Source organism: Vipera ursinii (assembly GCF_947247035.1).
Source record: "Vipera ursinii genome assembly, chromosome: 6".
Taxonomy (NCBI): domain Eukaryota; kingdom Metazoa; phylum Chordata; class Lepidosauria; order Squamata; family Viperidae; genus Vipera; species Vipera ursinii.
The window spans coordinates 51,940,103-51,966,805 of NC_139515.1; the positions used below are offsets into that span (position 1 = coordinate 51,940,103).

General features: G+C 39.8%; 2 protein-coding genes across 5 annotated transcripts in view; one reads left to right on the forward strand and one right to left on the reverse strand.

Annotated features, from left to right (window-relative positions):
• Nucleotides 1-6,975, reverse strand: part of CEP290 (centrosomal protein 290) — a 58,560-nt gene extending 51,585 nt beyond the window's left edge. Inside the window, exons 1-4 of the mRNA XM_083365357.1 lie at nucleotides 6,574-6,975; nucleotides 3,120-3,240; nucleotides 2,957-3,034; nucleotides 469-538 (exon numbers count right to left, since the gene is read on the reverse strand). Of these exons, the coding sequence (XP_083221483.1) occupies nucleotides 469-538; nucleotides 2,957-3,034; nucleotides 3,120-3,221 (250 nt within the window). The 5' untranslated portion in view covers nucleotides 3,222-3,240; nucleotides 6,574-6,975. The remainder of the gene's footprint in view (nucleotides 1-468; nucleotides 539-2,956; nucleotides 3,035-3,119; nucleotides 3,241-6,573) is intronic.
• A 249-nt stretch (nucleotides 6,976-7,224) lies between these two features.
• The window catches only part of TMTC3 (transmembrane O-mannosyltransferase targeting cadherins 3), a 43,948-nt gene continuing 24,469 nt past the window's right edge, over nucleotides 7,225-26,703 (forward strand). The window contains exons 1-9 of one of the 4 annotated variants that reach the window (XM_083366481.1): nucleotides 7,253-7,268; nucleotides 9,456-9,558; nucleotides 11,763-11,892; nucleotides 13,092-13,150; nucleotides 14,798-14,922; nucleotides 18,965-19,178; nucleotides 19,879-20,097; nucleotides 22,514-22,613; nucleotides 23,250-23,365. In XM_083366481.1, the coding sequence (XP_083222607.1) occupies nucleotides 18,990-19,178; nucleotides 19,879-20,097; nucleotides 22,514-22,613; nucleotides 23,250-23,365 (624 nt within the window). In that variant the 5' untranslated portion in view covers nucleotides 7,253-7,268; nucleotides 9,456-9,558; nucleotides 11,763-11,892; ... (1 more) ...; nucleotides 14,798-14,922; nucleotides 18,965-18,989. Of the gene's footprint in view, nucleotides 7,407-9,455; nucleotides 9,559-11,762; nucleotides 11,893-13,091; nucleotides 13,151-14,797; nucleotides 14,923-18,964; nucleotides 19,179-19,878; nucleotides 20,098-22,513; nucleotides 22,614-23,249; nucleotides 23,366-26,703 lie in introns of those variants that run through there. The other 3 variants (XM_083366479.1, XM_083366482.1, XM_083366480.1) reach the window with 3 other exon arrangements.

Consider the following 26,703-nt stretch of genomic DNA (forward strand, 5'->3'; position numbering starts at 1 on the left):
TATTTATCTATTCTTTCAAAGAATTAAAAATGAGTGAACTCAACTGACCATTAACATCTCTCAATTTATTTTAAAGAAACTTTTTCTTCATTTTATAAACTGAAAATTCAATTCACTTTAAGTTGAAATTACGTGATGCTTTTGGTCCAGCTTTAGAAGTTAGACATCATTAGTCATCATCAAATGTATGTTTTCAATGTTTCCTTATTTGACTGAGAATAACAGAATAAATGAAACAGTTATATTTCTACTGAAACTAATTGTAATAAGGAATCGCACCAGGAAAGATCCAGCTGAGTAAAAGGTAACATTTCAAAACTAACAGCAAAGTAAAAGCAAAACAATGAAGCCTAGAAGATTGAATTCTGAATTCTCTATGGAACTGGAAATTCCATTCTATTGATGCTTGTATATTTTTCCCCAAAAGGGTCAAGATGTTTACATGTTATGTGTCTATAGAAATGTTACCAAATTTAGCTTGCTCTTCTCCAGCTTTCTCAACTTCTTCTAGAGCCAGTTCTACTTCTTGATTTTTCATCTATTAGAAAAAATGCAAACAATGTTAGTAATTGCTGGAAACAAAATAAAATCACATGGATCAAAACATAATGTTGCTTAAAATAGGATACAGTTTATTACAGATAAACCCCTAATATCAACCATGAGACATTTTAGCCTCATGATACAAGTTATAAACATGCCAAAAATCTAAGAATAAGCTTTATGTAATACTTTCTTCTACAAAGGTATACAAGTAAAAAACAACAACCCAGAGCTGTTTTATTAATCCAAAACAACTGTTTATTATGGAAAAGTGTGTTTCTCCCATTTTCATCCAACTACTAGATTTACCATACAAAATGACTGTACGTGAATTGGCAAAAGGCAAATGGTTTTTTTCCCCTCATCACTTCTCAGGAAATCTTTCTTCTTAGGTCACTTGCCTTCTTCACTGCTTCTAGCCTCATAATTGTTTTTATATTACAGTATTTAAATATTTAACAAACCGTGCTCATTTCTATTAATATTTGTGGGTTTACTTTTTAAAGTGCTGCAAGACTATTGATATACATCTGTAAATATTTTAGAGGTTCCAGGAATAGTATAAACACAAACAGAATGCATTTCAATGCTTACTTATGGAATTACAGCGCAAGAGGGAAGAGCCTATTCAACTAGCCTGTCCAAGCAACTGAGGGAATATGATAAGCTTTCAGAGGGAACGGGTTATTCCCAAAGCTCTGGTAAATAGTTCAATTGAGCCCTTATTCACAGCTTGTAATGAAGGACTCAGACTGGATCGTGCCAATGTGGATTCTCTTTATGGATTCCACAATCTCCGCACCCCAGTTTGTAGGGAAGCTCTAGGAGATAAAATGATGCAAGGGGTGCCAAGAAGAGTAAATCTAAAAAGGGACAAGTGATAATCTTTATTAGGACTTTCCTTATTATTGTGTCTGCAGATAACCCACCTGTCATGGTTCCGATAGATGAAACCCATTAAAGAACTTCAAGGCAAGAATTCTTCCTTAAAGAACATTTTATTCAGGAAACAAAGTATCAGCACTACACAGTTGAACCCAAAACTAGATTCCCTCCCCCCAGAGACAAAGTAACAAGTTGCAAGTCCCACCCCCACAAAGCAGTCATAAATCACATTCTCCAATTAGCCCGGAGCGCGGGCTCTCTCCCCAACTCCTCAGCCTGCCAAAATGTTATTGGTTTGTGTCCTTGAGTTCCCACGGAGCTGCATTGTTATTATGGCTAGTTGAGCTCAAGCATTCACCCCATTCCCCCCTTCACCTAATTTCTAAACAGAAGAAAAAGCATGTTAAAAGCAAAGTAAAAATGGCTGCAATTTCTATCAGTTGTCAGAGCAGGAACATCCAATGTTGCAGCATTGACATCACCAGTGGCCTTGTTTCACATAACCAGTCTTTTCTGGGTAAATAAGAGTCTGGAGTGCCCCTGAAAGGCCTCTGTGAGGGCTATTCAAAGAATCTGTTGGATAAAGTTATTTGGATTTGTTCTAAGATGGACTCCTGTCGGGCAGGTCCTATGGAAGGAAGTGCACAATCTTGCTCCATTGTGTGGGATGACTTTCAGGTCCTAAGGAAATGCACAAGGTCCTTGCAGCTGTGAGTTGTGCATCATGCTCCTCCTGGCTAGTTAAGGGTTTTGGGAAATGGCATACAGTTGGATATAAATAGAGGTTAACACCTGTTTACAAGAAGGGATGAGTTAAAAGAAGCAACAGGCTACCCACCTCAAAAAAACCACCCTTGGATCTGACAGGGTTGAACAAACTTAAAATTTTTAGGGAAAATTGTTGAAAGGCTAGACACTCAGTTTCAAAGGATTATTGAAGAAAAGCAGATTATCAGGACACTTTTCAGTCTGGATGTAGACCAGGTTATAGCACAGATATAGTGTTTACTTCCACCTGGAAGCTTCAACTACTCCAGGATGCAGTGGCACATATAATTCTGGGCACTCTGAGGTCTGTGTTAGATTACTGGGAAATGAGTTTATATTGATTGCCAGTTTCTTTCCAGGTGCAATTCAAAGCACTAGTTATCACAAGGTGATAAGGTGGGTGCATTCCAGTCCTCTTTACTAAACAATATAATCTGGTGTGCCTACTTTGCAGCAACCATCTATGCTATAGAACCTACCCTGTTAGTTTTCTGGAGGGCCATGACAACTTAACTCTTCCCTCAAAAGCTGGATTGGGATAGGAGTTGAGCACAGCACATGTGTAATTTAGTACAGGATTACTGGGATATCTTGATGGCATGTGATGTATTTTTGTGGGAGGGGAGTATTTTTCATGTATTCATAGTGGTTTGATGATTGCTAGACACTTAGGATTATATTGAATATAAGTAAATAAAGTATTATAATAAATGTTTATAAAAATGTTATTTAGAAATCTTAACAATATATCAGTACTAACCTTCATTAATGATTGAGAAATTTTAAAAAGTTGAATTAAATGTGCAGCAGTCTCATCTTTCAAAGTATTACCATCAACCTGAAATATATAAAATATAAATATTTGAGAAGTACACATTAAATACTTTTAATTACTGACATATTGAATATATCATGCAAAGTACCTTGGCCACAGTCTCAAACAAACCATCTGCTAGTTCCTCCTGACGAGGCAAACCATCAGGATCTACTCTCATAATTTTCTTCCATTCCAAAATAGGTGCCATCCTGAATATTCATTTACTTCTGAAAAAAATTAATCACATTGAAAAGGTTTCATTACATTTACCAGAATTATTCAGTATAGCATTTATAGCATTTTTATTTAGTAAGCTATTACATCTAAGAACAGTACTTTCCCCATTGAGAACAATTCTGTGAGACAGGTTTAGACTGAGTGGTTATTGGTCCACAGGCATTCACTAAGCTTCCATTAACCAAGGATGGAATAGAACTTCATCTTGCCTTTCCTAATCCAACCCCTTAACTACCACATTGGCTCTCAAATGAAATGTTACTAGATACAAGGAGTTAAATATTTTAAGACTAAAAGCCGAAATTTTTATTTATGCACCCAAAATATTTTTATTTCCGTGTATAGGTCCTCAACATGATCACTTAGGAATACCATAAGTTGAGATGGGGGCAACTGTAAAAATAAGAAAATTTGAAAATGATCCAATTTCAGTTTTTGTATGTATTCTACTTCTTGGACTTGATATTATGTTAAGGAGTTCCCTTACTATTTCCTTGTTTTAATTGTTTTTAATCTTCATATTAATAAAGATTTGATTACCATAAAGTTTGGGGCAGATTGTGAATGAATGCAAGAGAGAACTACAATATCTGAAATACTATTTCAGAACAATTATCCTTAATATTTTGGAATTTTCTAGTCGGGAAGGCCACAGATTCAAAAATTCCTTTGCACAAATTAGTTCTATGTGTCTGTATCTATGAAAACTAGGATTACCAATCTTGTTTCTATCTAAACTGATAGACATCATAGCAGTATTTCAGACATGATAGCGGTATTCCAGTATCTGAGGGGCTGTCACAAAGCAGAAGGGGTCAGGTTGTTCACCAAAGCACCAGAGGGAAGGATGAGAAACAATAGTTGGAAACTGCTCAAAGAGAGAAGCAACCTGGAATTAAGAAGAAACTTCCTGACAGTGAGGACAATCAACCAGTGGAACAGGTTACTCCCAGAAATCGTGGGCGCTCCATCACTGGAGATTTTTAAGAAAAGACTAGACAGTCACCTGTCCGAGATGGTATAGGTTCTCCTGCTTGAGCAGGGGCTGGACTGGAAGACCTCCAAGGTCCCTTCCAGCTCTATTCTATTCTATTTCTAATTCTATTGTAAACTAGTACTATTAAATTCAATTGATTATTTCTAAGAATGTGCATATTATAACCATATAGAATATTTTCAGTTTTGTGACATGCTTAAACCTGTCAACCTTGCAGTGTAAGGCTTTGAAATTACGGTGCCATTTTGAGCCATACAACAAATGTTAATGTGTTAAAATTTAAATATAAATGAAATCAAATTTAGTTCACATCTTAAGAGCTCTACTACTTTTTGCGGTATAGGCAGCAGTGCACTGCTCAACAAGCAATTGTAACCCCCAGGACAGGAAACTTTCTATAGCTCTAAGTCATCAAGCTTTTGGATTATTCCATTCAACTCCTCCCTCCCGCTTTCTTTTGTTTTCATTTTTTCTTCATATCAGTGAGCATTCCATAACTGAATGAATCAGTGAATAAATGAGTGAATGAGTAATAAATAGACTCCTCTCACATAAAGCAGGTTTGCTTTTCTACAAAGTTTTACAATGTTTTTTAATATAGTTTATTGATTTTTTACAATGACTATCTTTAGTGCTTAGTAAACAGCATGTTGTCTGGGTTAATATATTTAAAAACAATAAATAATTTCTATAGTTCCATAATCAATGTATTAGTTAATGATATATTTCTTTGATCTTCTCTTCTTCCAATAGTATTCTCCTTTGTCAACATTAAGCAAATATAATTCTTAATACTTTCAATACATACAAGGTTGGATATAAACATTTTTCTTGTGTTTATACAAATAACAATAACATCCACATATAACATCTTTTCTGATCGGCTTGTTTCAACTATTTGTAAAAGTCATCTGATTAAGTCACTATGTGTCCTGTTTTCAAGATTCTTATTTAAGTTTAATTTCTCCTCAGTATTCAGTCCATTCTTATCAAGTCATAATTTTCTAAAAAATAAATATTTTAAATATCCAAACTTTTCATTCACATACACCATCCCAATATTTTTACATCTCATATATTATAAAAAATACTATGCTACTTATATATCTTATCCCTCTTACTGTAGGGCCCCTTTATATTCAAAATTTATCTATTCTTTTAACCATATTCAAACAAGTGTTTAATCATATAGTACTCCATCTGGTAAGTCGAATCGAGTCTCTTGAATCTAACTCTAGCCTTCTTCTTTTTGCCATGTAGCTTTCCGTGTCAGTATGTTCCGCTTGCCAGGGGATTCTTCCTGTATTTTTATGAATATTGTTGGGAATAGGAAAGAAAGTTAAGTAGAATGTATGTTTTGTGTCTTCCAAATTCTAATGATTCTCCTTGCAGCTCTATAATCCATTTTGTTAGATCTTCTTTCTTATCCTTAAGTTTGAAGCCCTGAAAGATAAAATATCTTTTCCATTTTCATTGTTGTGGCAAAATCTTGCAGATTTTCTTTTGTTTGCACTAAGCTGTGGCTCTCTTCATTTGTAGCTTCCCCATATGGGTCACTTTCCTCTGGTTTATGTTCCGTTATCTGATTTGTTGGTTCATTATCATCATTTTCTGAGCTTTTTAATTGTAAGCTTAGGTTGGAGATGTGCTCATTTATGTCATGATCATGTTTCTCCACATGGCTTCCATAATACCTTTTCTTCACAGATTGAAAATGTTTATTGTTTTGGAACGTAAAGGTCCATCTTCTCCAAGACACCATTGTTTCTCCTTTTTCATCAAATAATGTGCAGGAAGGAAAACATGAGATCAGACCAGCAAAAAGATCTGGTCTATTCTGCCCATCCAATGCTTTCCTCTCTCCCATGAACTTGGCTGGGCCTTAAGGAGGGGGTGGACGCAAAACCTTTCGCTGTTTTAAGATTATTTATGCTACGGGAGAGTCTATTATGCCGAAAGCATTGTAGATTAGTGGCCATTCCGCCAGAGGCAGAATACACGCAGGCCTTTATTTCACATGTATTTGGACCACAGGGCACATTTCATGTTATCTAACGAAGCGAACTGTAATTCTGCGAAGTTTATTTCACCAGAGGACTGGACGGCCTAAAAGGCATGCTAAGACACGTAAGGAACCGCCCTATCTCGCCTGCCAAGGGCTGTTCCTCCCGGAAAGAGAGGTTTAAGTATCCCAAAGGATCAGAAAGGCTCGGTCAGAAACCGGAGGACGGCAGGCGTAATCCCAGCGTCAACTCGGTCTCCTTCCCTCAACCCCGACTAGTCTTTTCCCCGGTCCCCGAGCCGCCCCTTGCGCTGGCTGGCTTACTTTCCACCGCCTCTCCTCCCACCTTCAGCCTCTTTCCTTTGTCTTCCCTCGCTGACTTCCGTAGTCGTTTAAGGTGGGGACGGCCGCTGCTAAGCAACGTGATAAAAAAAACAACCCTCGCCCACATTCACAAGAGGCCGGATACGCTTCCACTGGCACGAGCGCCCGATCAAAGCTCCCGCGGGACTACAATGCCCAGAGGGCAGTCCGCCAAGAAAACTCCGAGTCCCAAAATGCCTTGCTCGACGAACCGTTTACAAACGCTCCGAGTCGGAGAGCGCCAATCTAGCACGGGTAGACAAATGAATGCCAGGCAATATAAAGAGACCCGCGCTCCTTAGGGAACGGAGTTAACGGGACCGTCGCGCGAACGGGAAAGGGAAAGGCATGGACAGCTCAATCCTAAGGAGCGAAGTATTTCCCTTTGCAGGGAAAGCGTCGTAGGAAAGACTACACGTCCCAGACAGCCCCACACCGACCTGGAGACAATCTCTTTGCGATATCCGCCGCTTGGAATGCTGGGAAGAGGGAGGTGGGGGGAGTGGCCGAAAGCCTCCTTGTCGAGCGTTCTACAGGGAACAGAGAATGAATGCATGCGCATGCGTAATTGAGGAGGGAGTCTCCGGTTGTTCATTCGTTCTGATTTGGGGGGGGGGGTCTTATGGCGAGTTAAGTCTGAAGCTGCTGCGGAGTAAGTCAGGGCGGGGAAAGGGGTTCATCCGCGGCAGTCCCGAGTAGAGGATCCTGCGGAGTGAAACACGTGGGGACAGAATGTATGAGGATCTTTTGGGAAGCTGGGTAACTTAACGCGCGTGCTGATCTTCCGTGCAAAGGTAATGGGAAAAGAAAAAGAACGCGGAGAAGGAAAACACCAGAACTTGTCCGTCAAATGTGAAGTTTAAGCCCGAAAGGGACGATTTTATTTGATCTTTTATAGGTTGCGTTCGGTTTCTCTTTTAAGGTGAACACGATTGCCTGTTATTAATTTCCAAAAGGGCTAGCAGGCTTCACACGTGACGTTTGTAAAGACCTGAATTGGGTACTGTAATGGTATCTTTGTGGGCTTTGCAGAATCTATAGATGTATTCTACTTAAGTATTACTTAGCTGCATAATTCATACGGGCCCAACTTCATATACTGTACAATGCAATACTGTTAGTGTTCACTTTGAAGGGCCAAGGCTGGATGCTGCTGATTAAAGCCCTACTGAAATTGATCTGCCTGCTACATTTATTGCTTCTTTCTTTGGCAAAAGTATGACTTTTGCTAGGCGTGGAACATGCTGTCTTTCCAAATTTTGTGTATCACTTATATTTTGTAATGATTGTGTGTACTTGTCTTAGTGTATTAAACAGAATTATTTACCCAATTTAAAAGTGTATGAAGTCTGCTAATGAGATGCATAGTTCTTAATTTCACCTGAGTGATTTGGAAGTGGGATGAAGAAATATCTCTACATGCATTAATTACTTAATGGCATAGGCAGTTGGGTATCCTGAAGTGATAGTTTATAAGCAAAATTTAACTCTTGAATACAATTTAGATTTCAGTGGCATGTGTATTTTACAGTATTCATATTGGCATGAATCTGATATGTTTATGTGAAAGTTATTCTGACTACTGGGTTTCTTTTCCCACACACAGACATTTTGTCTATCTTGGGCTCCTTATTTCATTCTCATATATTGGACTCCATTGTTCTATCTTGCTACATTTTCAAACAGTGTGCAACTTTTTCTTGTAACATTCTCTTTATTCATATTTATTCAGTTGTTAGCTTCTTTATAAGCCTGGAAAATATAAAAGCTGTAGTTATTAAGGCCTCAGCAAATAATTGGAGCTGGCTGATTTTGCTCTTAACTAAAAGAAACCTTTAAAGAGGTTGAGCTCTGATTTGTACCTAAGTGGGAGACTAAGGAATGTAGGCTAGACTGGGAAATTGAGGAGGGGGTGGGGAGAGAATCCCCAAAGAAACTAATGACTATAATAAATAAACTATTTTTTAACTGGTGCCAAGTTAGCTACCTGGAAATTTCCATGAAATAATTAGAGATAAAGTTCAACAGAAAAGAATTTGGGGGCTTTAGTTCAATGTAGACAGCCAGTTTGGGCTAATGGTTTAGGTACCAGGCTAGAAACCAGGACAATAACAACTCTAATCCTACTTTATATGTGAAGCCAACTGGTTGAACTTCCAGCGAGTCATTGTCTCTCCAGGAAGAAGGCAAACTTCCAAAAATATGGCCAAGAAAATTGTAGGGACTTGTACAGGCAATCACCACCAACACTGACTTAAAGGTACAAAATCAAAACCAAACCAAAAAGTGATACAGTATATAGTTAGGTTGAAAAGGTTGCCTATGAAATCCTAGGAAAGTTCTGCCTGAAATACTAGGGGGGGGGAATCGTACCAGCATCAACAATATTAGTTAATAGTTGAACCAAATGCTTGATTCTATATAGAACAGCATCAGTGCTTTATATAAATATTCTTGATACATACATCAGCCATTCATGTTCTGTCCTAAATGCCAATAAGCAAGTTACAGCTGCCCCATCAGTACATTTTTTAACAATCAGGCAGATGGTTACATAGCTAATTATCTGCATATGTAAAATGTTGAAGCAATTAATGCAGTTTAGAACACCTAACAGTCAGTACAAAAATAGCCTATTTCTCAATTCCAGTACTATAGAGTTGATTGCCTTTGGGGGCAGGGGTACTTTATAGCTGTATAGAATATTCAAGATACAGTTCAATTCCTTTTGGTCTGTTTTACATGAACCCAAAGGCTTTCACTTCCCCAGTGGAAATTGGAAAAAAAAGCTTTACATGCCACATTAAAGATGTTTTGAAATTTAGTAGAAATTTTTAAAGGAGAAATGAAAAGACAAATCACTTCATTTGAGTTAGATACCCACAAAGATACTCCTTTCACTTTGGAAGTCACATGGCATGGATTCTGAACCTTATATGATATGAGGTAAGATTTAGATCCCACTTTGCAATTGTCTCTTGGTGGCTTGTGAGGTGTGCGGCCTAAGGTTATGTTGCAACAAATTTGTTTCTTGTGTTATGCTTCCAAACTCCACTTAATTGTTTCAAAGTTTTGAGTGTCACCCAGATATATCATGAGGAAATCCTTATGAATAACACCATCTGCATTCCCAAAAACTTGTACCCATGAGTTTTTCTACCAAAGCCTAGAGGTTTTTTCCCCTTGGTGGAAAAGGTTTATGACAGTATTCCATGGACTGATGCTTTATGTCTGTGTCATAACGAAGTGCCCATGTTTTGGTTGTCTGTCATTTTATGTAGAAATTCCTCACCTTCATTTTTATAGTTTCAAAGTGCTCATCTTTCTCATCAGCATACAAGGAACCCATCTAGCACAAACTTTCTAATATTCAACAACACATATTCTATGAAATGCCAAGCTCGACAGCAATTTTCCTTTCCATAATCTACTGATTGTCCTCAATCAGTTCATTAACATTGCTCATATAAAACTTGTGGGTTGCTGTTACAGGTTGTTCATTTATTCTTGATCAAACATATCAGCTCTTCCTAGTTCACCATCTTTACACTTTTGAGGGCCCAGCTACGCACAGCGCTTATATTAATAGTCATTGTCATCAATCAGTATTATGCAGTAAATTTTAATTAGCTGTCAAAAATTCAATCACAATGCATTGCCTAAGGCACACTAACCAGTACTCACTGCATGTTTAGTTTCAATGACAACACAATTTTTTCTCATCTGTAAAGAAAAAATAGGAACTGAAAACACATCAGGGTTTCTAGTTTGTTGGTACTGTCATCTGTTGGTGATTTATAAAATTGGAGCCAATGTTTATTCATTACTTGTGTGTCTGGCAGCAATTATACTATATTTATCTGGATTTTAGTGACTGTATCTGATAGGTCAGTGGTGGTGAACCTATGGCACGTGCGCCAGATGTGGCACTCAGAGCCTTCTTTGTGGGCACGCGCGCTGTTGCCCCAGCCCTGCCTCCCCCGCAATCCCCTCCTCACCAGCAGTTCCCCCGGAGGAGAGTCGCCCCCAAGTGCGGCCCACACGGAGCAGCGCAGCCAAGGACATGGCAGCCGGGCAGCAGGGACAAGACTCCACCCTTGCGCCCTGTTATGTTCAGATGATGTGGGGTGCGGGCGGAGGGCATGGCTGCCGTGGCGCTGCAAGGCCACCTGGGCAATCTGCAGCGGGCCATGGAGGCAGTGGGTGGCCCTGTGGGCAGGCGGGCCAGGGGGCAGGCGGGCTGGAGCAGGCAGGGCGGGGTTGGGTGGGTTTTGGGCACTTGGTCTCTAAAAGGTTTGCCAACACTGTGATAGGTGAAGGATGGTACCATATGCCCTATTTGAGCATTCAGCAATATTGGATTACTTAAGGGAAATAGAAAGACATGGTTGGTTTAATATACCATTTAAGCTGCAGTGTAAGACCTCTGCCGTTGAATATTTAGCTTTGCAACTGAGTTTATAAAAACACCTTTCTGCCCCCTTTTTTCTCATCACAAATTTTATTATTTTATTATTACATTGATATGTCACTCATTTTGTGAATTTATTTTACTTTTCTGTAAAGAGATTCCTCTGGTATGTAAGAGCAGAGGAGACAGACCAGGAATACCTAGAAATTGGACAGGCTCATGTAGAATTAGACTATCAGGAATTACAGTATTCTGGAATCTTGAGCAGCTGCAAAGAATTCAGACATTTAAACACCACCACATGATTTTAAGATGTGCTTAAAGTCACTATTCATATGTAATAAAATGTTTCCACTTTACGGGCCGAAAATACTTTCAGGAATAGAATTGATCGATTAAACCTTTAAAAAACCCCAATAAATCCCACCCATGTTGGGCTTGAAAGCTAGCTGGACTTGGCCAGTCACTCTCTGTCAGTCATCTCTAAGGGTTGTTGTTGTGGGAAAATAGGAAGAATATTAGGTGTGTATGCCGCCTTGAGTTATTTATAAAAATAAAGGAGGTATTAAAAAAACTTGTAAAACGTTAAAAGAATTAAATTACCTCCTTTTACTAAGGATGCATTGGAAAATCATTTGAAGATGAGCTAACAGGATCAGATCTAAATATGTTAGTTATACATGCTTATCTCATTTGTTTATTTGTACCCCACCTTTATTAGTTTGACAAATAACTCAAGCCAGTGAACATTATCCAACACATCATCTTCCTCCTGTATTCCCCACAATAACAACCATGTGATATGGGCTGGATTGTCTTTACTTGTGTTTCTCAGAACTAATCTAAAGAAAAAAATATGAATAATCCAGGTAAGTTAGAACATAAATTTATATAAAATGTTACTTTTGGTCAGGAATTCATGGATAGTTTGATATTCAGGTACTCAAACATAGTAATATACCGAAAAATAAGTATGTTTATTTGAGCATGTACTGTACACATGTCTGCCTTTCTGGTTCATTGTGGAGCAGTGGGAAATTGACTAGCCTTTTCAATTCCTGTACTCTGGCTATCCAGGAATGGGAAATTCAGTTGAGCACTTGCATTTTCCCTTTCTCTGCTGCCATCTCATGGATATCTAGATATTTGCAGTGTGATCGCCCTATGTAACCAAATGGGGTATTACAACCCCATTAAAGGTAAAGGTAAAGGTTCCCCCGCACATGTGTGCTAGTCGTTTCTGACTCTAGGGGCCGGTGCTCATCTCCGTTTCAAAGCCGAAGAGCCAGTGCTTGTCCGAGGACGTCTCCGTGGTCATGTGGCCGGCATGACTAGACGCCAAAGGCGCACAGAACGCTGTTACTTTCCCACTGTAGTGGTCCCTATTTTTCTACTTGCATTTTTATGTGATTTCGAACTGCTAGGTTGGCAGAAGCTGGGACGAGTAACAGGCGTTCACTCTGTTACGCGGCACTCGGGATTCGACCTGCCAAACTGCCGACCATCTGATCGACAAGCTCAGCATCCTAACCCACTGAGCCACCGCGTCCCTTACAACCCCATTACATGGGAGGAAACTAATGTGTATTCTTCCATGCTATGGCATTGATAAGATTTGTGGGCAGGAGGACAGATAAAACCTGAAAAATACATAAAATAGGGTAAGAATAATCACATTACCCTACACTTGCTGTAAGAAAGCCCATTTAGAAGAGGGTTTTATTTGTTATAGGACTTGTATCTTGTCTCCTTTAATAAATATTAGATTTCGGTTTTTGAATGTTCATATTACTCTGCATAATAACCCTGCATGATTTCTTTTTGTATTTTCTGTATTCTAAAACTGTTTTGTTTCTTGACAAAAAAAGAATAGTTCTGCCTAATGGGAAATGGATTTTTTCTACTGCTTTCTATGAACAATTAAATATAGAAAAGAAATTAAGCTGGGGACTTTTTTCCCTGTTTTCCTTAGTATGTATGTGTTTGTGTGTGTATGTATGTATGTGTCTGTATATATACATACACACACACACATATATATATATATCCTTACCTTCTATCCTTCCAGGTATATCTGCCTACATTTTTCCTTTCTATTGCACAGAGATACCCTATTCACATGCACAGGTACTCTCAGTGAGTGGGCAAAGATAATAGTGAAGTGTCTTGTATAACTTATTTGGGTTGTGTTTAAAAAATGTACACCAAGAAAAACTCATTGTTTTAAGCCAAATTATATGTGTAAATTGAACCAAGTTGCTTCTGTTGGCTCTCACAAAATTCCTACTTTTTTCTACTCAAAATGAAGATCAACTTAGTTTTTCAACTGTACTTTTTGTGTTTTTACTACACAAGGTGGTTTGGACCCTTTGGAAAAGACATTTAGATTTGTTCTTATTTTTATATACTGGTTTTTTCCCCCCAGCTGGTCACTGTGAATCACACTTAGAATATATTTGATAGTTCATCAGTTATATAGGACTTGCTGCTAATCCATTATTGTTTACCTGGCAATATTCTTATGGCTCCAAGGGAGAGGTTTTACATGTCATCCATTACTTGGAAAATGTAGACACTGAAAAGTTTGGGAGACTTTCGCATACAAAGTTTATACTCTTGTCGTGAACCACAGCCCTTTCACTAAGCATTCTTCCTTTAAAAGCAAAGCTCTTTGAAATCATGTCATTGATTTGTCATTTTAAAATGATGGATAAAGCAATGGAGAGGAATGTGAGCAACAGGGGTAGTAAAGTAATAGTTGATGGTGATAGATATATGATATTTGGGTATGCACATGAGATCTTTTTCATTCAGTACTGCTTACCCCCACCTTTCCCTGCCAAAGCAGAAAATCATCTCCTAGGCTTAACGATAAGCTTTGTAGACAGTAGAAACAGTAAGGAAGCCATTCTTAGTATATGTGTAAGGTTGCTTCATACTGAGCTTCTAATGAAAACCTGACACACTTATATTTGAACTGGACCGGTCTCTTCCAGTTAGCAATAAGGGTGAGATTGGCTTAAGGTCTAATCAGTTACAGAAGGAGGGTTCTAATCAACTAATTAAGGTCACAGTTGAGCTTGTTAACTTGTGGTTAGGAGAGGCTGAGCTGGGGAGAAAACAACTCAGTAAGAGATGGCTTGTTTAAATAATCTCTTTGCGCTATGAGGGGGCAAAAAATGGGGAAAGGGGGTAGGGCATAGGACACTGTATGAGAGATCTTTACCTGACTGAGATTGCAGCAACCAGTGATCTTCTCAGCATCTCCCTCTATGTTTCTATCTCAATACACGCAGTGTCTCATGGTTTACTTAGCGACTGTGTTTCTCTGTGACCATTTTACAGGAATCAATTGAAGTCACTAAACGACACCATTAATATTAGAACTGGCTTAAACACAAGTATTGCTCAGTTTATTTTCTTGGATAATCTTAATATGGGATGGGATGGGGTTGGGTTTTTATAAATAGTTTTAATTGTAATATGTATTAATTTTAAGGGCATAATGTTTAATGACTTTTTAATTTTTGTATAATATTTTTATTGTGTATTGCCCTGTTCACCGCCCTGAGTCCTTCGGGAGAAGGGCGGTATAGAAATCAAATTATTAAATTAAATTAAATTAATATTGTCATGCAATATTTTGCATAGTTTAAGAGTGGGTATATTCTGCACTTCCAACAGTTTAAGATAACTGAGTTATGGTGGCTTAAATGAAATTGATCTAAATATATATCCTAAGACTGGTCTTATTTTCCTTTCTCTTTATTCTAGTAAAGATCCATAAACACTGTAACAGATCACTTACTGATAGTACTACAGATTGGGGAAAAAAGATTTTAGAAATGGCTCCTCATGAAGAAAATGCATAAATGAAAAAAATATGCTTGACTGATAAGGTAAATGTTTTATAAAAATGTTGATTTTTGGATACTCATCCCTAATTCTTCTTTAATCGTTGCTTAATCCTAAAATAAAGTGCATGACTGAATTGTTTTGCATTGTGCATTATTATTTTAATTCAAGCATAAAAATCTTGGTGAGCAGATCAAATCAAAATGTTAAATCAAGATTACTGATCAAATCTTTGTACAATCCTTTTGAAAACTATTTTTATAATGGTGGTTGATGTCATTCTGTAAAAGAAAATGCCTTTTTCTCTATATGTACATTTTGATATTCTGTTATTGTGAGATAGAACAATCAGGTAATAAATTTAAGAGACCATAATTCTCGCCTTTCTTTGGAGACTGAGTTTATATAATTTTATATAAGTGATTACCTTCTAGCTAAGGTAGAAGAAACATATTCATAACAAGCATTTTCAGACTAATATGATTTTTCACTTTTAAGCAAAGGATCCTCTGGCAAGATATATTTGTCTACTAATATTTTTTCATGTGAAGAACTGTTGTATTTGGTTACAATCAGTACAACTAGTTCCAAATGCCCATACATTTTCAGCAATTGCTGATTCACTGGAGAGAGTAAGGATTTTGATTTCGATACTTCATCCAGAAAGAGTATCAACAGTTGCTATAGTTCAATGGATGCCAAGATGTCAGCACTTACTAGTAGGTTAAAGATTTATATGGTCTGCAAGGTCCATCCATAGTAAACAGTCTTATGTTTTAATAAGTCAACTTAAATTTTTTAATCTGTTTAATAGGACCTATAAACTTTACAAAAATACTTATGCTATAGTACTTAGCTGAAAAGTACTGAAAGACCTACAGCAATCTAAGAAGTTAAAGTATTATTATTATATTGGTAGATTAATATAGTATCTTTCACAATACAGGTAGTCCTTGAATTACGAATGGAATGGAGCCTACGGGATTGAATCTCGTACCTTCAACGAGATCTCTCCCTGCTCATTAAGATGCTCGTGCTTGCTAAGTGAACATGAGGTATCTCGTTGGGGAAGGCCATAGTGATGGAACAGGACCCCCAAGGCCTCCCCGACCCACTAAGATATTTCGTGCTTCCCCCTCCCTTCCTGCCACGTTGTACTCACTTACCTTGAAAAGATCTGTCTCCTCTCTGCCGCAGTTTCTGCCTTTGAGGGAGAGGAGAGTCGATGGAAGCTCCTTGGTGCCTGTAATATCGCACGAGTTCAGGCACTGATGTACTTTTGCAGAGAATGGGAGCCTGAACTCTCACAGTGTTTGCAGTGACGTATCTCCTGCTCCTGCCCCCAACCCCTTTCTGCCACTGCTGGAACAATTTTCATCAAGACTGATAACTTGGGGAGCTCCATCTGCATGCATGGGCACACTTAGAAATGGAGCAAAATGCTCCGTTTCTCAAACACCCCACTGGCAGTCATGCGGAGCTTCTGTCAGGTTTCCATTCGGATAAAAAGTGTTTCAGTGCCTATGGAGTGCTTCAAAATACAGCATATCCCTGTGTTTTGAAGTGCTCCATAAGCGCTGAAACACTTTATCTGTGTTCTGTACCAGCCTGCTACCGGCCCTGCAGAAAAGGCAGGGACAACCCCTTTACAAACGGCAAGAGGCTGGAATTAAGACTGCCAAATTTATTAACATAAAACAGAGCAAAACAAGACACCAACCATGAAACAGGAGCTATGAAACAGGAACTATTCAAGCGGTTGCCTTCAGCAAACCAGCCCTCCCACGCATTCCCCTTTTATACAGTTCAGGGCGTGGCTTCTCTCTGCCTCCTTCCGAGGTGCCCCATTACCTTCCTCTGTTTACTCCTGTTTGACTGCCTCCTGCGTCGGGCGTCCTTGAACAGGGCCAGCTGTGGGTCATCTTCATCCATGCTGTCAGGCTCACACAGCTGGGTCTCCGTCGTGACCAGGTGGAAGGGGCCTGGCTGAGGGCTCTCATCAGCAAGCTCTCCAACCCCCTCAGCAAGCTCTCCAACCCCCTCAGCAAACTCTTCAACACCCCCCTCCTCCTCTGAGTCATCCGACCCAACTGCCGAACCCACAGGCTGACCCTGAATCACAGCAATCTGAATGGAAACCTGACAGAGACTGCAAGCTCTGTATGCCTGGAATGGGGCACTTGAGAAACCTTTTGCTCCATTTCTAAGTGTGCACTGGCAGCCACGTGGAGCTTGCAGTCTCTGTTGCCACCATCACTTGATTGCCGAGGACGATAAGGAGAAGAGCGGTCAGGATTTGTGTCAGCCGGCTCATCAGGCAACAAGTAGTTCGGGCGGGGTGAGTGACTGGGGAGAGGGGATGATGGCCATTCAGGTGGCTGCAGCCACCAGCAGCTTGAGTTCCTCAGCTCTGTCTGAGTGGAAAAAAGTGGAAGCGCAGCAGAGGCATTGCTCTCAATAAGGCTGTCACACAGGAGCGAGCAGCACATCCGGGTCTCCACTTTCTTCCACTCAGATAGGGCCGAGAAACTCAAGCCGCTGCCACTGCTTGAGTGGAGAGATTGACAAGGAGAAGAGTGGTTAGGATTTGTGCCAGCCAGCCAGCCAGACAAGGATTAGGTCGGGCGGGCTGTGTGGCTGACTGGGGAGGGGGTTTGTGGCTGCTACCACTGGCAGCAGCAGCGGCTTAGATGCAGGTGCAGGGACCTGGCTCCGAAATGCCTCCCCACTCAGTTGAAGACTTCGTTTTTGCCCTCAAACTAAGGCCAGCGCACACGTGCAAGCAGCACACCCGGGCAATGGACAGCATTGGTCCCTGCATCCGGCTGACTCCAATTCCATGCTTTGCCCCATAGACATGCAAACAAAGCAAACAATCCACCCCCCCAAGAATGGAAGCTTTGGGGGGCCGTGATGTGTTTGTGTTTGAACTCGTGCGATATTACAGCACCCAGGAGTTTCCATTGTCGGTGCAAAAAGCATTTTCAAGCCAACTCTCCCTCAAAAGGAAAGAAACTGTGGCAGAGAGGAGACAGATTTTGCAAGGTGAGTGTATATCTGGTGTGGCAGGAAGGGAGGGGGAAGCAGTTGTAGGGAGTGTGGGGGGAATCAGGTGAATGTTGTAGAGCCTCTGTAGTCATTCATAAGGGCGAACAACTGAGGTGCTGCAATATTCGTGATTTTGGGATTTGCTCGTAAACATTAGGGGGCGCTTGTTGCGTAACTTCGAACGAGCGTTAAGTGAATGCTCTTAACTCGGGGATTACCTGTAAAATGGTTTCAAAGAATATACATTTCCATTGTAAATTCTACGTGTTACTTTCTGATCCATAAGTAATACATCTGATTTTATTTTTTTATCTATAATTACCTGATGCTCTTTTTCCCCTTGCTATTTATTCCAATGTATAGGAAATGTGTTGTATATATTTGGGTGCCCATAGCTTTGGCCAGCAACCTGGTAAGGAGAGAGTTGATTTTAAGAGTATTAACTCTTAAAGGAGAACTTAATATTTGTAGGAAAGATATCTCAGTTCAAAGAAAGGTAACTCAGTTCAGAGTAGGTGATTTGGTCCCTAAGGATAACATGCTATTTCTTTTGAAGTCAAAACTTCCTTTTGTTGTCATTGGAAGAGAAGGAATTAGGATATTATAATTCCTGAGACTAACAATACAAATCTATGCAAATCTCTTTAGAAGTGAAGCTCAGTGTGTAGGCTTGTATAAGGTAGTAGCTTTCCTTCTTTTTTCCCCCAAAGCATTACTGAAAGTATTGTTGGTATAGATGATTCTCTTCTAAGCAGTTATGAACCAGCCCAGGTTTTTGAACTGGTTTTTTTTTCAAAACCATAATTAGCAAAATACCAGATGTTAGCACTTTTTGAAATCTGTGTTCAAGCTAGTGAAACCAGCAAGCAGTATTGCTAGGATATAAAGCTGCAGCTGTTATACTAAAATTTGTCCATTTTTTTGTGAAAAGAGTTTTATTTACTTATATAGATAAGCAGTAATCTTCCGGTTTTCAGTTAATCTTCACTGTGTATATTTATGTCAATGGAAGCAGATGTTTAAAAATTTGTTTTACAGATAGTTTGCGTGAGTTCTGGAGAAGATGGCTTATGCTAGCCCAAAGGAATTTGCACTAATATTTGGAGTAGTGGCCGTTTGCTACTGGAACAGTCTATTTTGTGGCTTTGTTTTTGACGATGTTTCTGCCATTTTGGACAATAAAGATTTGCATCCTTCAGTTCCAATTAAGAATCTTTTTTTGAATGACTTCTGGGGAACACCCATGTCTGAGGTAGTACAAGCATTTTTATAAAGTATTGAACCAATGCGTAGACCTATTTTGAACTTCAAAAATTTCATTTCAGCCTTCAGTGATATTTTAAAAAAAATGATATTTTATTTTCTATTAATTTTATTTTACAATATATAGGATGACCAGGATACAAATCTTGATCATCAAGATATTAAAGACTACAGGAAAAATCAATGTAATTCAAACTAGATTATCTGAAATTCAGGAATGCATATTCCTCTGTTGTTCTAATAAACCTTCAGCATATAGCAGAAAAAAATTGAAATGAGCAAGTAGACTCTTGTCATACACAGAGAACTTGTGGTAGAAGATTTGATAACATTTTTGAGCAAACAAAATTAACATGAGTGCACCCAAGGCTCAGAATTACATTGGCAATTTTTCCAAAACTCCTATTCATATTATTTTGAATGTTTAAAGAGACAAAATATAATGTAATCTTGCATTCTTAGCAATGTTCAAAGGAGCGGGTTTGTACAGTGTGTATATGATGAGAGGTAGAGGTTGATCTGAACAGATTGGCCTAGTTTGGCTACCTGGGTGTTTGTTTAGCATTATCTTTAAGGGGAAAGACTTATATACTGCTTGTTTAGGCTTCTAAAACTTTTTTTAGATTTTAACAAGCTTTCATTCCTTTTCGTCTATGTGATGTTCTTTATTTCTTTGACGTGTCTTTTAGGAGAGAAGTCATAAGTCGTATCGACCGCTCACTGTCTTCACATTTCGTTTGAACTATCTGTTCAGTGAATTAAATGCTATTTCTTACCATTTCCTGAATGTCATCTTCCATGCAATTGTTTGCATCATCTTCCTCAAAGTTTGTAAGCTTTTCTTAGACAACAAAAGCAGTTTGGTTGCATCTTTACTATTCGCAGTACATCCCATACATACTGAAGCCGTAAGTAAATTTAAAAATCTTGCTAATTCAGACTCTGGAGAGTTCTTAAATAATGTAGGGAAACAATGTAGGGTGATGATACCGTATTTTCCGGCGTATAAAATGACTGGGCGTATAAGACAACCCCCGACTTTTGAGAGGATTTTCAAGATTTTTCGTCTTATACGCCGGAAAATACTTACATGCCAGTTGCTAAGTGTCTGACACAAGCCCAATTCAGACCCGTCTGATGCAGATGGTGCAAAGCCCTGCCGGTTCCGCCTCAAGAGGGAAGGGTGTGAGGTGCCTGCCACGGCTCCCCGAGCAATCCTTAGCAGTCGGGGAGCGTGCGTGTGTGCAGGACTGCCCTGCCGGCTCCTGCCCGATGCCGGACGGCTCCGCCGGTGCCGCCTCGAGAGGGAAGGGCATGAGGCGCCTGCCACGGCTCCCCAAGGACTCCTTAGCAGCCGGGGAGCGCGTGCATGCGCAGGACTGCCCTGCCAGCTCCCGCCTGACGCCAGCCTGCCCTGCTTCTTCCACAGTGAGAGGGGAGGGCGTGCCTTCCCAGGCTCGTCGACTTGCAGCCACACCAGAGCCGAAAGGGGCTTTTCCTTCCACCCACCCTTTGGAATAAACGCAAGAGCTCCCGGGGTCTGGGAGGGGGAGGGGAAGGGGCTTAGAGGCTCTCGGGGGTGGGAAAGGAGAGTCACGTTGGAGGGGGGACTGGACTAAGGAGGCTTGAAGTTGCTTTGCAAGAACGGGGGCGCTCGATTGATTTATGTACTATTTTCCGGCGTATAAGATGACTGGGCGTATAAGACAACCCCCAAACTTTTGAGAAGATTTTCATGGGTTAAAAAGTCGTCTTATACACCGGAAAATACGGTAGTAGAAAACAATTTAAATAAATGGAAGAAGAAATGTTAAAATAAGGGGATTTTTATTCTCAAATGCATCTATGTTTAAACCTATCCTTCCAGATGTGGTACATGGTTGTGTTAATGCATTTGAAGTGTGCTTTAAGGAGGGAACTGCCATTTTCTAAGCACATACTCACCAAACAATCAAAAATTTCCTTCATTATTGGTCTCTGAATGAGCCAGTCACTTCTTACTCTATTTTCTCTTTCCCACCCATCCATTTATGTCAAAGAAAAATGAAAGAAAGAGAGAGAGAGAGAGAAAGAAAGAAAGAGAAAGAAAGAGAGAAAGAAAGAAAAGTTTATTCCAAGTCACATTTGTTTGGGATGATGCCCATTTTTCCTCAAAATTCACTCCTGACTAAAAATAAAACATCTCTGATATGGCAACTTGCTTTCTTCCTACGTTCTGCAAGTTAAAACCAAGCAAGTCAGCCCTGTCTATGCAGATTCTCAGTCATCCAGGTCATAGTTATCCCAAAGATGCTTTTTCACGAGGCAATTGGACTTTCTTGTTTTTCTTGAAGAAGTTTCGCTTCTCATCCAAGAAGATTCTTCAGCTCTGACTGGATGGTGGGGAATGGTTTATATTCCTTGCAGACAACTGGTCATTTGATAAATATAAATCCTGCAGTGAGCTATGTGCAGTTCTATACATTGGGGGAACAAAACAACAACTTCATAAACGTATGGCACATCATAGGAGAACAAACCCATCAGGACAAAATTCAGCAGTCCATCTGCATTTAAAAGACAAAGGCCACTCTTTTGAAGACAGCAAAGTCCACATTTTGGACAGAGGACCACTGGTTTAAAGAGGGATCAAAAAGGCCATCTATGTCAAAATTGAGCAGCACTCTCTCAATAGAAGGGGAGAGATACAACAACATCTATCTCCAGTCTAACAACACAGTCCTTTCAGCAGTTCCAAGAAGGCTACACACCCATTTGCACTACTCAGATGACCCAGACGACACAGATATACCTACAGGTAGCCACAATGACTCTCTAAAAGAATGCAAATGACCAGCTGTCTGCAAGAAGTATAAATCCTTCCATTTCCCACCATCCAGTCAGAGCTGAAGAAGCTTCTTGGAAGAGAAGCGAATCATCTTCAAAGGAAAACAAGAAATTCCAGTTGCTTTGTGAAAAATCTCCTTTGGGATAAGTCAGCCCTGATTAATCTGGGGATCAGGGCTGCGAGTTGGAAAAGCACCCTGGAAAAAGGCAAGGGCAATCACTTCTATATTAGTCAGGAAAAGTCCCTGGATGTGTTAATGTAAGTCAACAGGAGTTGGGCTTGACACAGAGTGCCTTTGTTTTACTTATGCTAATTTAGAATATGGGCACTTCCTTATTTAGCCACATGATGGCAGTCTAATTCTGTCCTTGCATATTTCATCAAAACAATGGAAGGTCAGAACTCTAATACAAATATATCTAAAAAAAAATTTTGATCCATTTAATCCTTTATCTCATTTTGTTTAAATAATTTCTTTTGCTATATCTTTTATTTAGGTAACTGGTGTGGTGGGCAGAGCAGAACTTCTCTCCTCAATCTTTTTTCTAGCTGCTTTTCTGTCCTATACCAGATCCAGAGGGCCAGAAAACACAATAGGTAAAGCAAACAAATGAGTGGTCAATAATTCATCCTCCCCACCCTCAACGTAGTTATTAAAAGCCTGGACAGGGAAGCTGCAGTGGTTTGTGTGATTTCAAATCACTGTGTAACAAGTCAATTCAGATCTATCCCTTCCTTTTCTCATGTTCTATGGATAAGAGTGAAGCATATATTAAAATGAAAGCATATGAGGTACCAGAGAGAGATATATCCAAATCATACCCTTAGCACTGGAATCAATCATTCCTTACTGCAACTTTGCCACTACATGTCTCACAATAAAAAAAATATTTTTAAGGAAAGCCCACATCTGTAAAAGGTAGCCCAAGCTTAATTTAAGGAAATGAGAGCAAAGTTGATAGGATTTTGGAAATTGTGGCGAGGCCTCTGAAAAGCACCATTTTAGAGAACTATACCTTGGCATGGCATCTACAATTGACTGTTACAGTATAAGATGTTAGTTCTATTCTTAAATAGCTATAAAATGTGGTCAGGCTTCAACAAACCATCTGGCAAGACAATGTGCATTCAGTGTTCAGAGAGTGAGAAAATATTTCCAGGCTGACATTTGAATTGCAATGTTGCTTTTCCCAATTTCATGAAGACTAACTTTTTTTGTATCTTTCATTGCAGTGTGGACTCCTATTGCAGCAACAGTTTTTTTGGTGGCAGTTGCTACATTATGTAAGGAACAAGGAGTAACAGTGGTGGGGATATGTTGTGTCTATGAAGTATTTATTGCTCAAGGGGTAAGGAATTTATCTGATTCAATTTCAAATCTGAAATTAAAATTTGTCGCTTGGAGACACTTGGCTATGGAATTTGAATGATTCCCTTTAGATGCATTTATTCAACACCCTTTAGATGCATTTATTCAACATTCCATTCATAGGAGCACTTACTAGGTTTAATGAATACATTTAGATGAATAATTTAGTCCCAACATTTTTATTGCAGAATAGTACCATAAAGATTATCTGGACGCTCTTTGTGCTAAAGGAGGACACTTGAATGTATTCCAGACTGACTAGATCAGGGTTTTTCAAACTTGTCAGCTTCAAGATGTGTGGACTTCAACCCTCAGAGATCCAAGTCAACATGCTGGGTGGGGAATTCAGGGAGTTGAAGTCCACCCATCTTAAAATTGTCAAGTTTGAAACACTACACTAGATCATGCCTCACCTGAGTCCCAAAGCATATGCAAATGCAAGATACCAATGACATCTCACGTGCCAATAGGTTTTGTCCAAAGCTAAAAGTACCAAAGGAATACACAGACCTCCCAGTCCTTATCTATTAAAATTATTTCCCCTGTACCCCATTACTCCTGGTACAACCACATCTGTAAGGTCCTGCCTCGACTTCTCATCCCAAGAAAGCATTACTTTTAAAACAGGCATTGTTTCAAAGGAAACTTTTATTGAAAGATAGCTATAGCAAGAGAGCAAAGCAAGATCTAAAGTTTTCCACATGAATTGCTACATTAAAACTCATTTCACAGTTCGTGTCCAACCAATCCATAGGTGCAAAGTTGTTATGGGAACCAGAGCTGATAAGGGACGGTTCCTAGGCACTTCACCAGATCTCGCAACAGACTGGAGATAAAACAGATGCCCCCTGGCACATTCCATTCCCCTTTTCACACCCAAAGAGATACATCAAAGTTGAGGAAGAACAAAGTAGAGGAAGTACACCACAAGCCCTCCTCCCAGCAGAGAAAAACATCCCCCCTCCCACTAGAATTGCAAAGACCCAAAAAGAAACATTGAAGGGGATTCTGACATGCTGCCCCCCCCTTAAAAGAAGAAGTCCACCTATAGAAACAAAAGTAATAAAATAGGGAGGAAAAAAGAGAATACTAGGTTAATCAGGTTTATCTGGGAAATGAGCATGAAAACGTTTGAGTAATCTAGGGGCTGTAATATGTTTCTTATGTATCCACTCATTTTGGGAGGTTGGAAGATCTTTCCAAGCCACCAGATACTGGACAGCTCTACAGTTCCTATGGGAATCTAAGATCTCTTTGATTTCAAAGTGTTGCTCCCCCTCAATCATAATACGTTTTGGTGCAGGAGGAGCTTTTGACCTTAAAGGCGAAGTTATTTCTGTATTAGTAAACTACAATGGAACACAGGGTGGATTTGTCTTAAGTGTTTTGGGAGTTCTAATTCCACAGTGACAGGGTTTCTAATAATGTTTGATGAGAAAGGGCCGTACAAACTTGGACCCTAGCTTCTTCGAAGGTTGAAATGACTGCAGGAACCTAGTGGATAGGCAAATCCTTTCCCCAATGTGGAAAGGTGAGGATTCTATTCTTTTTTTATCTGCTTGAGCTTTGTAGGCATCCCTAGCTTCATCCAAAGCTTTCCTTACTATTGGCCAGGTGCTTTGTAGCTGCTTCATCCATTCCTTATGGTGGGTTCATTAATAAGCAGTTCCTGCATTGGTTTAAACATCTGCCCTGTAGCTACTTGAAAGGGAGCGTATCCAGTACTAGAATGGATAGCATTGTTATATGCCACTTCAGCAAATGGCAGGAGATTGGTCCAATTGTCCTGTTGATAGTTGATGAAAAAACTAAGGTATTGTTCTAGAACTGAGTTTTGTCATTCTGTCCCCCCATTTGTTTGAGGATGATGACTAGAACTCAAGCCTTGTTCTGTGCCCAAAAGGTCCAAAAAGGCCTTCCAGAACTTGGAAGTAAATTGGACACCTCTGTCTGAAATTATCAGTTGGGCGTCCATGTAGTCGGTAGGTATGTTGGAGGAACATTTTAGCTAAGGTTCTGGTGGCTGAGATCTTCTGGCATGAAATGAAGTGGACCTGTTATTAGAATAATTTAGTCACAACCCAAATAACTGTTTCCCCTGCACTGTCTGGTAGTTCCACAATAATCCACAAAGATCTTTCTCCAGGGTGCTGAAGCCAGGCATTTTTCCTTGCCTCTGTTTTGCTGCAGCGCAGATGGGGCAGCTGGCAACATAATTTCCAATGTCCTTTTGCAATGATGGCCACCAGAACTACTCTTTACTAGTTGAAGGGTTTTCACAAACCCAAAGTGTCCCGACAATTTTGAGTCATGGAAGGCCTGCATAGTTTTTAACCTTTGCATGGTTGGGACATAGTTTTCTACCCACCCACGTCAGTCCATCCTGCATTGAGCAGAGATTCTTGTGGTCTAAGAACCATTCCTCTGTCTCTAGAGCCTGTTTGAACACTATTGTGGCAGCGCCATCCAGTTGGGTGAGGGTTCTCTTCTGTGAACTTGTAATGACGTGGTGCCAATTGCTGGGTTGGTAATAGAGATTTGATTACCTCCACTTTGGTGCTGTTATATTGCGGCATTCTAGATAGGGCATCAGCTAAGAAATTATTCCCTCCCCGGCAAGTAATGGAGAATAAAATTGAACCAGTGGAAGTGTTGGACCCACCATGCTTGTTTGAGGGACAACTTCATAGGTTGTCCCTTTAGAGCTTTGAAATTTTTGTGATCAGTCCATACTTGGAAAGGAAATTTGCGCCCTTCCAGAAAGTGTCTCCAGGTCAAGAGGACCCAGCATACTGCATAAGCTTCCTTCTCCCAAACTGCCCAATGTTATTCAGTCTCTGGTAACTCTTTGGAGGTGTAAACACAGGGCTGCAGTTTTCCCTTTTTGTTCTCTTGGAGAAACACCGCTGGATTATGAATGCCTTTTCTGAGTCTGGGTGCTTCAGAATTGAAAAGATCTGAGGGGGCAATTGAAAGCAGTTTTCCATTTGTCCCCTTCCTTGATCCTAACTCTATAATACACCTCCAGCAGGTCCAATTTAGAAAATATTTTTCCTTTCGATAGGTGGGCTAGCATACCTTTAATGAGAGGCAGAGGGTACACATTTTCCACGCATACAGCGTTCAGACCTCTATAGTCAACACAGAGATGAAGAGACTCGTCTTTCTTCTCTCTGAACAGCACCAGTGTGGTCACTCAAAGTCTGGATGGTTGTATGAATCCACGGGCCAGTTTTTTGTTGATGAACCTACATAGTTTGCTCAATTACCTGGGTGTCATCAAATACAACTTTGGCTTTGGTAATTTTGCCCCAGGAA